General features: G+C 34.5%; 1 protein-coding gene across 1 annotated transcript in view; it reads right to left on the bottom strand.

The window, feature by feature from the left end:
- The window catches only part of CA2 (carbonic anhydrase 2), a 32,579-nt gene extending 18,842 nt beyond the window's left edge, over positions 1 to 13,737 (bottom strand). Inside the window, exons 1-2 of the mRNA XM_053715172.1 lie at positions 13,296 to 13,737; positions 11,865 to 12,062 (exon numbers count right to left, since the gene is read on the bottom strand). Of these exons, the coding sequence (XP_053571147.1) occupies positions 11,865 to 12,062; positions 13,296 to 13,329 (232 nt within the window). The 5' untranslated portion in view covers positions 13,330 to 13,737. The remainder of the gene's footprint in view (positions 1 to 11,864; positions 12,063 to 13,295) is intronic.
- Between the last annotated feature and the right edge of the window lie 508 nt (positions 13,738 to 14,245).

Below are 14,245 nucleotides of genomic sequence, written 5' to 3'. Positions count from 1 at the left end.
AATACGTATTAAAGGTTTTCTAGGGTTGTTATCTTCATCTCAGTAATCAATTAAATTCCACCTATACACCCACTGAGTCCTATCACAAATGCGATATGTAGATATAAATATCCTGTGATGCAAACACATTGGCCATTGCTGAGCCGACAGAATGAAAGTGCCCTATTCTTTCTGCCAGTATACTGGCTAACACACCATTGTTTGAATAAGCTGCTGTGGTATCTGCAGTCACGTACAAGCTTGTACCCATTGTTCTCCATAATGCAATCAGAAAGAAAGATACAAAAGGTACTATAAACCCTATTACTCCTGCAGAACAAACAGAATGAGGATTTTTTTTTTCTGTACAAAACAATTCCGCATGTGTTACACAGAATATGATATGTGCATATGCCGCTAAAACAGTAATCACTTTTACAAGAATGAAAATATATTGTAAAAATGTTTTAATTTAAAAATGAAATACATTCAGGTACATTTCAATTTTAAGGGGACATTAAAGGCTTTTAAAAAAAAAATTATACACAAATTTAAGAGAACAATATTTAAACACATTAAAAACATTTGGCATGAAATGGTCTCAGAATAAATAGCTTAAACATTAAAGGGACAGTCAAGTCCAAAAAAACCTTTCATGTTTCAGTTAGGGCATGTAATTTTAAACAAGCAAGGCTCATATGATAATTTCTAAGTCCCATGAAGGCCGCCTCTTGTCACATGGTTTTTTATTTGCTTTTCACAACAGGGGAGAGCTAGTTCATGTAAACCATATAGATAAGATTGTGATCACGCCCGTGGATTGTGGCAGACACTGCACTAATTGGCTAAATTGAAAGTCACTAGATAATAAATATAATGTCATGTGATCAGGGGGCTGTCAGAAGATGCTTAGATACAAGTTAATCACAGAGGTAAAAAGTATATTAATATAACAGTGTTGGTTATGCAAAACTGGGGAATGGGTAATAAAGGAATTATCAGTCTTTTAAAACTACAAAGATTCTGGTGTTGACTGTCCCTTTAAGAGGAAGCGCACCTATGGTCCGTGGGACAATAGCTCACTGGTTGATAAGGACAATGCCTCACAAGCAGAAAAGGAAAAAAAATTCTGCTTCACACAGGATTATACGTTTTTCAACAGAAAAAAAACTGCAATGCATATTAAAATACTTTTTCTGAAAGCAATAAAAACGGACTAATGCTTGAATAAAAGGAATGAAAATGAATTAGCAAAATAGATCATTCCTGACATAGAAACTGTAATTTGCAATTTGCAACAAATTGCCTCATTATAAACTATATAGGGCTAGATTTACTAACCCTGCAGGCGGACAGGTTTGCAAGTAGTGAATCTGTCCGTCTGCAATTGCCACTTGTGATGTTGCATCGCACGGTGAAACTTAAAATTGAACAAGAGAATTGCGCTGGAGCAGGGCATCTCAATCGCTTCTTAGCTATGAGGTTCTGTTTTGCGGCCGCCGGTCCAGCTCTGCGATCGCCGGTCCTTCTCCCTGGCCACCTCCGCTCCGCGCCGCCTTCACTCCGGATGAAGATAGAAGATGTCCCAATGCTGGATAAAGATGGAGCTGCCTGGAAGAAGACCTTCACCGTCGGACTTCAGGAACTGTGAGTACCTATTTCGGTATTAGATTTAGGAGTTTTTTTTTATTTTTTGAGTATTTTTTTTTTTCTTTAGATTAGGGATTTTTTAAATTTTTTAATGGGCAGCAAAAGAGCTGTCCATACAAATGCCCCTTTAGGGGCAATGAGTAGCCTAGGTTTAATTCTTGGTGGTACTTTTTAATTTTTTTAGGTAAAAGAGGTGTTTAACTTAGGGCAATGCCCCTACAAAAAGCCCTTTTAAGGGCTATTGGTAGTTTAGTGTTAGATTAGGGGGTGTTTTTATTTTGGGGGGGCTTTTTTATAGGGGTAATAGTTTAGCTTTTAAAAAAAAATATTTTGGATAATTACGTTTATTTTTTTTTTCTGTAATGTTAGAATTTTTTATTTTTTGTAATTTTAGTGTTTGTTTTTTGTTATGTTAGATTTTTTAAATTTTTGTAATATTAGTTTTTTTTTAATTTAATCTTAAATCTTGTAAAATAATTGGGGTTAATTTATGGGGTTTTAGGTTAGGGGGATTATTGGCTAGATTTATTTTTTTGCGTTGTGGGGGGTTGGCGGTTTGGGGTTAATATTGTAATTAGGTAGTTGCCGTTTTTTAATTTGCGTATTAAGGGTTAATTTCTTGATTATTTTGCAAGCGCATGCGTTAGGTGTTTGGTAATAGTTCCTGTGGGCGGTTAAGCTTTTTTATTATTTTGTGCGGGCGGTTAAGTTTTTTTGTTATTTCGTGCAGGCGGTTAGGTTTTTTTTGTTAATACTTCGTGCAGGCTGTTAGGTGCTTTTCTGTTAATACTTCCTGCGGCGGTTAGGTTTTTTTGTTATTATTTTGTGCGGGCAGTTAGGTTTTTTTGTTAATATTTCATTCGGGCGGTTAGTTGTTTTTTGGTTAATGCTTCGTTTGGCTGCACGCACAGCCTACATTCTTTTGGCTGCACGTGCAACTGACGACAGTGACGGACGTGTTACAAACGCGATTATAGTATAAATATTAAACAGCTGTTTTTATTTATGCCATTAGGGCCTATTAAAATGGGTTGGGTTTGGCGGGAAATATGGTGATCTTATTATATAACTTTCTATACACATAAACGCATCCTTATCTTATTTCTGTATACGAAAGCCCAATACTTAGAATTGAAAATTAACATGCTATTACTTATCTCTCCTGCCCCTCATTGTGAGTGGAATTTCTTTTGCTGGCTATGTTTACATAGCTTTTATATAGCCAATACTAAAGTATTGAAATATTCATTACAGGTGGGGATATACAAAGGGCAAAAGCAGCTATTTAAATTGCCAAAATAAAAAGATAAAGGAGCCTTTTGTTATACATTTTACCTGCAAGGGCGCATTAAATTGATAATTGAAAAATAAACATCAATTAAAATAATATGATTTAATTTTCTCACAAGTTTTCAAGCGGATGAGCTTAAAATGGTATTAGTTAATATTCATTGCCACTGTATATATTGCTTACCATCACTAGAGCACATGTGAAATAATCAGCTGATGGGTGAGCTGATTATTTCACTTGTGCTCTGGTTAAGATATAATGAATATCTGTTATCTTGCTTATTAACGGTCTCGAGGACTGGATTTGGGAAACACTGTTATAGGTGAACAACTCTAATGAGTATCAAGCTATTTCCTCTGATGGATTCATTTATATGTATAATAGTTCAGCTAAGAAGAACGTTCTGTACTTATGTTCATTTTAGACCAATGGTTTTCAAATCTGTCCTCAGACCTCCCCAACAGGCCAGATTTGCAGTATAACCTTGAGAAAGAACAGGTAAAATAACCATGTTTACTAATCAGCGGATTCTTTCACCTGTGCTCAAGTTCAGATATCCTCAAAATCTAGCCTGTTAGGGAGGCCTCAGGACAAGTTTAAAAAACAGTGGTTGAGACTAAAGTATCCTGCAGTTATCATCCATCACTTATTGCCAGACAAGCCTGTTCAGTACATGACAGTGACACCCCCAGATTTTATCTGTCAAGTTTTATCGACCACGTGCAAGTTTTTATATTGCAGATATAAGTATCTATTAGAAATTAGCATATGAGTCTACCTAGGTTTAGCCTTCAACAAAGAATACCAAGAGAACAAAGCAAATTTGATAAAAGTTCATTGGAAAGTTGTTTAAAATGACATGCTCTGTCTGAATCCTGAAAGTTTAGTTTTGAATTTTGACTTAACTATTCCTTTAAGGGAACATTGCACTTAAAAATGTTCTATCGTTAATATGAAAGCACAGTATCCAAACGGCAGAAAGATTTTTTTTTCAGAAAAAAATATGTTATGTAAAAAATGTCTACATTTAAAGGGACAGTCTATAATAGAATTGTTATTGTTTTAAACAGATAGATAACAATCCCTTTATTACCCATTCCCCAGTTTTGCATAACCAACACAGTTATATTAATACACTTTTTACCTCTGATTACCTTGTATCTAAGCATCTTCTGACAGCCCCCTGATTACATGACTGTGACTATTTAAAATCTATTGACTTGCATTTAGTACTGTGTTGTGCTAACTCTTAAATAACTTCTAGGGCGTGAACACAATGTTATCTATATGGCCCACATGAACTCTCCTGTTGTGAAAAGCAAATACAAAAGCATGTGATTAAGAGGCTGCCAATAGAGCCTTTGAAATAGTATACATTATTATTATTACCGATTATTTATTGAGTGCCAAGATATTATGCAGCGCTGTAACATTACGTATAAAGTTATAGAGTACAATAATCATTATACATTTACATAAATCTTAAGTATACAGTTATTTAGTACAAAAATAGAAGACATTTGCATAAATCATTAGGGCACAGGGTCCTGCCCTTGAGTCACTGTAAGCTATAAACCATGGTTAAATAAAGTGATCAATAGGACAGGTGGACATGAAGTTCCGCTTTTCAAAATACAATAAAAACTGAAAAACATCTTGAAATGTCAATGTTAAAATTATTATATACACATAATTTGATTGTATAAAAGAGCATAACTTCCTGTTTCAGTTTATTACCTATAGGTTCTGAAATAACATTCCCAGAAGACAAACAATATAGAAACCACATTCTAATAGGTCTCTAAAGTCTTCAGCATTGAAAGACACTGTTGCATCATACCTCATATTTATAGGTAAACGTACTTGTAGTTGTCTAAGTGCAAATAATGTTGTCTTGTGGTTGCCTATTTACAAGAGAGTTAACCACACAATTAACTTTTCACCCTTTGTGATTACACAGTGTTGCAAAGAAAAACAACATCTATATCATCATTACAAGCCAACTAAAAACAAAAAATATATATTATATATCAGAGACGCATGGCCTAGATTACAAGTGGAGCGGTATTTTGCATTTTCGCTATAGCTAAAACTCTGCTAGGATTTTTATTGTTGCGCTAGTCAGGTTGTGCTGTGATAACAAGTTCAAAGTAAACAGTATTTTCTCCAGCGGTAACCCAAATTGCGCAAAAATACGAAATTCGAAAATCGCGATCATGTTTTTGCATTCCCCCTTGGAAGTCAATGGAGAAAAAAAAAGTTGAAAAAAACCCTGACTCTCACGCAAACACCATGATATATTCTCATTAGTGCAAATCTGACATGAAAATATGAATATTTCATATTCCAATGTTCTTTACGTAACTGAATATATTCTAATTATTCATAAATAAATATTTCTACATATATTTGATGGTTTTTAAAAAATATATATATATTTATATCTATATATATATATATAATTATATTTAGGTATAGATATATACATATATATATAGGAATATATATTTATAAATGCATAGAACATATTCTGATATGTGCAGAACATTGGAATGAGAAATATTTACAGTAATATTTTACATAGTTAAAGCCTTTATTAAATACGAATATTGCATACATCTGATTTTACATGTTTTTAACTACTTAATGGCAAAAGGCTTGAATGCATTTAATATATATATACTGTATATAAATAATACTCTTTATTAGACAGTGTTAATATGAGTGTATCTGTACTTTGTAATATATCTTTGAAGTGTTTTGTGCAACTTTTTAATTTTGCTAAACAGTAAACCACAGCTCAGAGATCACAGTAAGGATTCTCGCATAAATCAAGATTGGGCTAATGAAATCGCGATTTTGCTCAACTTGTAATATCAGCACAATTGAAAGGAGACTCAAAAGCTCCAAATCATTCCAGCAAACAAAAAAGCACACAGGAGTTAAATGGAAGTTATAGAAAAGGAAACTAATTAGCTTTAATGGTTGATCTTGTAATTCGATTACGTTTTTAAGTGGCAGGAAGTTTTACTCATTACATAAAAACTGTCTTCAAAGTAGACACCATTAGCTCTTCCAATAAGCATGCAAAGTGGAAAAATAATCTTTTTGCTCAAAGCAATATGATCCATTTACATCAGTTACAAATTACGCAAAATCATAGACATTGACCAGACATAATAATGAATATTTTTCTACACTTGATAACCACGTGCAGAAACCTTTTACCTAATGTAGCTTTGCAAATTTCATATCAATATTTGCATGGCCAACCTACAAGTACAACACAGGATAAAATACACAAATATTAGTGAGAAGCCAAACAGTTTAACTGCTAGAGTTTAACAAACTTTATTATATTGTAATATAGCATTAAAGTAGTATTTTTGTATTTAGTTTTTAAATAGGGAACCTGCACTAAGAATACAGCATGTGGCCTAGATATTTTTTTTCTTTTAATCCCAGTTCTTAAATACCCATAAAAGGCTAGATTAAAAGATTTGCCAAAAGGAGAAATCAATCACTGTGATTGACAAGTCGAGTTGGACACAATTTTTGACACATTCATTAAAGGGACAGAACACTGGAACAAGAAACTACTTTAAAGTATTCGAGCATCTTTATATTGCACTATTGCTTGTCTATTCTATACCTATATGTTTAAAACCTCACAACTAATTAGGGGCATGTGTAAATCTACCATTTGTTCCAGAAATTGTTTTAACTTTATGCTCTTGATAAAGGCTTCTTTTAGCCAAAACGCGTTGAGCTGTATTTTAAATAAAACCTGAAGCTGCACCTGAAGACACCTTTGTGATGAATTTAATAAAAGGCTTATTTTAACTGCAATATCGTGAGTATAACCAGTTTGTGCGCCTACCACATTGTCTAAAATCTGCTACACTATTGTGAGCCCTTTTATTTTGAATGTGAAAGCAACAAGGTTGACTCAGAGGACGTGGGCAGCTTGGTTCCCTGGAGGTGACACAGCGCCGCCACTTTCAATGTTATCTATATGGCTCACATCAACTAGCACTCCCCTGTTGTGAAAAGCTAATAAAAAGCATGTGATAAGAAGCTGTCTGTAATAGCTTAGACATAGACAGAAATTTAGAGGTTTAAATGTTATAAAGTATATTAATCTAATAATGTTGGTTGTGCAAAGCTAGGAAATGGGTAGTAAAGGTGTTATCTATCTTTTTAAGCAATAACAATTTTGGTGTTGACTGTCCCTTTAATGTTTATGTGCAACAGAAAAATTCAAAAAGTTTCCCCACACATAGAAGTAGGTTAAACATAAAGAAAACACTCATATGAATGAAAGTGAAGCAAAAGTAGAGTGTATAACTTTTTTTAATTTTTAACTAGTATTGGTAAGAAGATATCATTTTGAAGAGTGTATCTTGATTTAAAATATAATGTATATTGTATAGCTATCTAGATCTATACCTCTACTATTCTACGAAAAAAAAAAAAAGATGGCACTAGAAATTACACATTTGTATTATTTTGTGCCTCTACATAAAAACTGACAAATCCTTAGGTGTAGATAATGTTTACTAGAAAACTTGGAGTTTGAAAATAATGACAGACGTCATCATCATCTTGGGACCAAAAGGGCACCAGAGTGTTAAGTAATTATTGTGTAAACTAAAACATTGTGCTGTGACTGCCAAACCACTTAGTGGTACCGGCTCAGTTAATAAATCAGAGGCAACATTCTTTCTAACATGACATAAGCTGACAATCCTTACTGACATTTAAAGACACTGTAAGATATTCTCAAGCACAAATATCACTGCAACTTGCCTGGACATTTTGAATGTCCTGGAATGCCACTCCAGAATACAATTTAAAGTATTAACCCTAACTTACAAAGCACTCAACAGTCTAACTCCCAACTATATTTCCTCTCTCTCTCTCTCTCTCTCTCTCTCTCTCTCTCGTGAAATATTCCCAAATCCCGTCCTCTTCAATCAACCTCTGACCTATGTCTCTCCACTCCTGTTATCTCTACGTCCCACTCCCACCTCCAAGACTTTGCACGTGCTGCTCCTGTCCTCTGGAACTCTCTACCCCACTCCATAAGACTGTCTACAACCTTGTATAGCTTCAGACGTTCCTTGTAAACCCACCTATTCAGAGAGGCTTACCATCTCTCCTTTATCCCTCATCCAAACCAAACTAATACATGAACTGTCTCACTCACTGCTGCAACTACAACCGATGTGACAAGCTACCCCAACCTTATGTCTCTGCATCCTAAACCTGTAGACTGTTAGCTCTCTGGTGCAGGGCCCTCTTACTCCTGTAATAGATTTGTTTAGTTTTGTTATGTTTTGTATTTTATCACAAATCCTTGTCACTGTATACCCCTATCATTGTACCCAGCGCTATGGAATTTGTCGGCGCTATACAAATAAATAATAATGCCTTACACATTTACAGGACACTATAAAAGCATGTCCATTCTGTAGCCTTATAGTAAAGCTTCACAGTTTCTTATAATACTCAGATCACAGTGTTAGGCTACAAAATAAAAACATACCACTGTAAATTAAACGGACCTTAAAGGAACACAATGTCAAGTTTTAATGAAAGCATTTATGCAATATAGTTATATTAGCATAAAAGATATTACTGCTTTAGCCGCATATATGTTGTGCATGCCCTGTGCACCAGCATTCAAACCCCATAGATTAATTTGCCTCACATAAGTCACCCGCAAGCCGTTTTTGTGCATGCGCAGAATATATCCGTAATTACATTGCATTGTAAAAGATCTGCGTAAAAAGCATTTTAAATTGTCATTTTGTTTGAAAAATGTGGATGTTTCTGTAATTAAGGGTAAAGCACTTGAAAAGCTTCACTTGAAGGTTTATCAGAGATTTGAGTGACAAATATAAAATGACTTCCTGCACTGATCAAGCGATTACTGTGTAGCATGCAGAAGGTTAGGAGTTCTATTAAGTTCACTGTATACACTCCAGTTTTTCTGAGGCAGAGGAAATAATGCTCATTTCACAGTTAAACAGACACAGTAAAGCATAAATGATATGCTTTACATTATTAGAGCATGTCATATTTGCATTACTAGCCCCAACAAGCACTGCAGCTCCTTATGGAGACTCATGGCGGGTGATTGGCTGCTATGTGCAACTGTCACTCATGCCTGGCATTAACTATGTGTTTAACCTTTTGTGAAACTTAAACACATAGTAAACTAGGGTCAGTAATGCAAAATTAGTTTGTTACAGTACGTTATGTCTTAGAACATCACTTTAAAATAAAGTTTTTACACAGAACTAGAAACTGTATGGGAAATTTAAGTTGAAAACAAGTGGAACTTGATTTGGCATAAATAATAATTAAAAAAAAACCACTAAAATCATTAAATAGTGTATCCTTATGTTGGTCCCTAAATAAGTACACCTTGATCAAGTTCATCTAGGGATAAAGAACTGAATAATCCAGTTTGTGCAGTGTATACATATATGCACGCTGAAGAATAACCTTGAGTGAATTTCTATTAGTATGCATAAAAAATACATTAGTTTAATGATTCCTAAATAGCTACATATTTAGTAATGAACTATAATTAGGTTTATGCCTTAAGCCTAATACAGAGACGCATCACTATATTCATGGCTGCATGTCAAAAAGGAATATATCAAAATATATTTAATCACCCTTAAGGATATGAATCAAGGATTGTTTAGAAAATAAAAAAATGTTTTAATTAAAATAAAAAGCTGAAATGTATCTAACTAGTCTATAATGTTTCTAAACCAACCAAATGTACTCTAGTGTAATACAGAGCGCATCACTATATTCATGGCTGCATGTCAAAAAGGAATATATCAAAATATATTTAATCACCCTTAAGGATATGAATCAAGAATTGTTTAGAAAATAAAAAAAAATGTAATTAAAATAAAAAGCTGAAATGTATCTAACTAGTCTATAATGTTTCTAAACCAACCAAATGTACTCTAGTGTATCTGAAGGTAAAATAAATGAGCATGCAAGGCCTTCTATATGCACTTGCAAGTCTCCAGTAACAGATATGCTATCAAACATGCAACTCACTGTACAGTATACTTAGTAAAGCTTCACATCTTCCCAGCGGCAGAAGTTTTTTGATTATTTGTTTTTTTAGTGATAATTTTTATGCATGTCTTTTTGAAATAAAATTCAATTTTAAATTAGGAAGTTACACTAAAGCGCCAACTCATCTACAGTCAAAGCAATTTTAAAGTTTTACAATATATTATATTGCAGAAGTTTAAATATGCATTGCATATTTGCTGCACACAAAAAAGTATACATTTTTAAAATGTCTCTTGAATAAATGTGTTTCCTTTAAATGTAAAAATGTAGTGGTAGAAAGAGTGCATTGCTAACAAGTATGTCTTACATTCAGGAGTCTCACTTTGCAGACCAGGAAAGGCAAGGGGATAGCCAGTCATCAATCAATGTGCTGCCACTTTGTAGCGCTGCTCTGTATTTGACTATTTTCTTCAAACACCACTTTGCTTTGGCCGCACTGTGTTAAGGAAAACTTAGTGCAGCCAGAGCACAGTGCTGTTTGAAGAGAACAGCCTAATACAAAGCAAATACGCTAGCACTTCCTGCACGTGTCCAGTTTTTTCTGCAGACATGGTGCATTTTCTGTGATGGAATTTCAGATCACAGAATGTTCTGCCTTGGTGCACATCTATATATAATATTTGTTTTCCCATAAAACAACTGGAAACCTGGATTTTAAGTCGTCTACATACATAGAGCTTCCCCCTTACTGGTTTTATTCAAAATAAAATAGTTAATGGATTTTATTGCTTCTCTGAACACTAGTTATGTCAATATAAACGCATTGCAGGAATTAATACCATTTAAGATTAAACAAAGAAAAGAAAAAGACAGGCTTTAGAAGATTGTGATTCTTCTTTAGGTCTAAAGTATTATGTATTACTGCAATACTCTTATTTTCCTATGTGACACACTGGACTAACATAGCTACTCTGATCTATATGATACTAGAACAAAACAGATAAGTTCATAGTCAATAGAATCCAAAAATACACTGGCAGGATGTCAACTGCTAAAATACAATATGGTTATAATTTGTGATTTAAAAAAAACACACACGCCCCTTTATCCCATCAACAGTAAAATATCAGAGGACCACTGAAAAATGTAGTCACATGACTGCAAGAGCATGTGAAAAACTACAACAAGGCACCAGAAATCATCAAATAAAGGAAGATTACACCCTAAAGCTGCAATCATGCTAGCAGAGTCAGTAATGTTTAGTCTGAGTTTGTCTCACTTAAATAAATAGTCTAGTCAAAATTAAACTTTCATGATTCAGATAGAGCATGCAATTTTAAGCAATTTTCTAATTTACTCCTATTATCAATTTTTCTTCATTCTCTGTGTATCTTTATTTGAAAAAGCAAGAACCTAAGCATAGGAGCCGGACCATTTTTGTTCAGCACCCTGGGTAGCACTTGCAGATTGGTGTCTAAATGTAGCCACCAATCAGCAAGCACTAACCAGGTGCTGAAACAAAAATGGGCCAATTCCTAAGTCTACATGCAAATAAAGATACCAATATAACAAAGAAAAATGAATAATAGGAGTAAAGTAGAAAGTTGCTTTAAATTGCATGTTTTGAATCATGAAAGTTTAATTTTGACTAGACTATCCCTTTAAGTGTACTCGTATGCACAGGCCTAGATGCTAGTGCACCAGTCACATTTACTATCTTACAGCACAAGCAAACATTCAACTTGGTTTAGATTTGAATGTTACCAGGCTGCACATTTTACAAATGTTACAGCATTTAGGGCACAGAGTATAAAGTTCACACAGGCTTTAAACATTTTCACTTAATAGTGTAAGAACATCAGCAGAAATAGTTGTGGATTCCTAGAACTCTCACCTGATTTGTCTTCTGAATCATCAAACTCCACGTTGAAGGCATGTCCATTGTTTACAATAAATTTTGCTGTTGATGGATCATAACTAATACTCAAAGGCTTCAGAGATGGGTCATATTTTGCCTCTTTTGTTCTAATATCAATTGGGGACTGTTGGTCTCCCTGAGCAATTGGAAAGCTTTGATGCCAGGTGTTTGGTCCTAATAAGTATTAAAAAAAAAATACATTAGTACATGTGAGCTCTTACTCATGCACAAAATTTACAGTGTACTTCTTCCATTAATAAATTATATACCGTTCTCTCTCTCTCTTCTCTCCCTCTCTCTCTCTCTCTCTCTCTCTCTCTCTCTCTCTATATATATATATATATATATATATATATATGTATATATATATATAACTGTATCTCTGTATAAGCATTCATTACAAGTCACCCAGATCTGAAGAGAACATAAAATATTTTTTACAAGGTCAATGCTAGATGGGAATGTCAACGTGTTGCAAAATAGTTTTTGTTGTAAAGTTTAATCAGTACATCTTTTAAAGTTAATGTTGAATTAGCTGAAGAAGCAACTGAATAGTTAACCCGTTCAGGTTGAATTGTTGTCATTCCTAACATCAAGCTATAAGGTATTTTCTGCTATTACTTCCAGGAAAAGATATCTCAGTATGCACTGAGTATTAGATTACTTCTAAATTATTCAGATTTAAATTACAAACAGGCAGGCTGTAGCACTACTAAAATAAATAGTATAAGCCTAGTTCACTGCTGCACTATACACGTGCATTGTCATCTCAAGGTCATCATGACTAAAATTGGGATGGGACATTCTGTTATTGGAAATTTATAATTTTCAGATACTTTATTTTTTATTTATTTTTTGCTATATTGGACAAATGCTTAAGGATGCACCGTATGTCAACTGAAACATTACTATTGGAAGCCAACATGCAGAAATGATATTTAAAGAATAAGTTTTTAATAAGCAATATCTGATGCCTTTTTTTTATAGTGCACAATTATTAGCTGTTGCTTTTGCTAAGAGCATAATACTCATACAGCTGGATACACAAAGTGTTTCTAGAATTTGCTTTCATTTCCAAATGCAGTTAACTTTATATCAATCTCTAATGCAGTAGTCTGAAAAAAGCCCTCACAGGATGATAAATTTAATTAAGACACTATATTGAAAAGGATAAATTTGCTACTGTTTTTGTGGCTAGAAGATTACCTTATTAATGGCAACAATACAAGCTAAGCATAAATGAATGAGTAAAAAGTATACAATAGTTTTAAATCTACACTAACCCTTACTGTTGCTACTATATCATTCTATTAAACCCCTATGTACTTCAGGTTTGTAAGTATTAGGACAGAAAATAATTAATGGATTAACCACAAGAGTGTGGGGGGCACCAACCCCATCACTCACCGTTTTCAGGTCCATATCCCCATGCATGTGCCATTCTGTTAGCAGTTGTGTATCAGTCCCCTGAATAGTGTCTGAGAGGATCAGCCACAGGACTTCTTGTTGTGGGCTTTTATATTCTACCACCAGCTCCATCTCACTCTGACCACAGCAGGTGGGCTTGGCTTTTTCAGAACAGCCTGTTTTAGGGTGGAGAAACGTATTAACCCCTCCACAGACCAAAGATAGGGTGAATGGTTAACCTCATCTGGCAGTCCGGTCTTCAACACTCCTCCCATTCATGAATTCCCAGTCCCATTGTATATACAGTATACACACTGTACACAAGACGTCTCCTAGTACCCAAAACAAGGCAAGCTACGTGCAGCACAAACTGGTACCCTTCTGGTGTTTACCCGGATGGGCCACCCCAAGGCAGACTCAGTTATCACCAAGGACATCACACAGCACAGACAACACACACAGTCTTCATAAGAATGCAGAACAACAGGCTGCTCACACCAAGGACTCACAATCACTTTACAGGGGGATCCTCAGACATCTTCATGATCTCTGAAAGCTACTTAAGGACACAGCCACCTGCCACATCAGGACGCAGCACAGGCTGCTACGCTGAATAAATGACCTATTTTCTGGGCATCTCTATTTTTATACTTCTCCCTCGATCTGTTACAGAACTAAAGGGAGAATCTCCTTAAAGCAGAGTTTGACAAATTGTCATGTTCAAGGTCACATGTAGGCTGACCAGGACTATATCTCAAATCAGGCTTTTTATCTTTCTGTAATGATAACAAATCGACGCAGCACAGGCTCTGGTAAATGGAACAAATACAAAAATATCAGATAAAAATAGAGACTTTAAAAAAAACTAAACATCCCTGATTAGGGGACAGCATTTCATTAAAAGTTATATTAGACCACTGTGTATAACCACAGACAAACACAGATCTAAA

Source organism: Bombina bombina, chromosome 5, assembly GCF_027579735.1.
Source record: "Bombina bombina isolate aBomBom1 chromosome 5, aBomBom1.pri, whole genome shotgun sequence".
In the NCBI taxonomy this organism is placed as follows: Eukaryota; Metazoa; Chordata; class Amphibia; order Anura; family Bombinatoridae; genus Bombina; species Bombina bombina.
The sequence above is the reverse complement of the archived record's forward strand: the minus strand, read 5'-3'. Positions and strand labels throughout refer to the sequence as shown.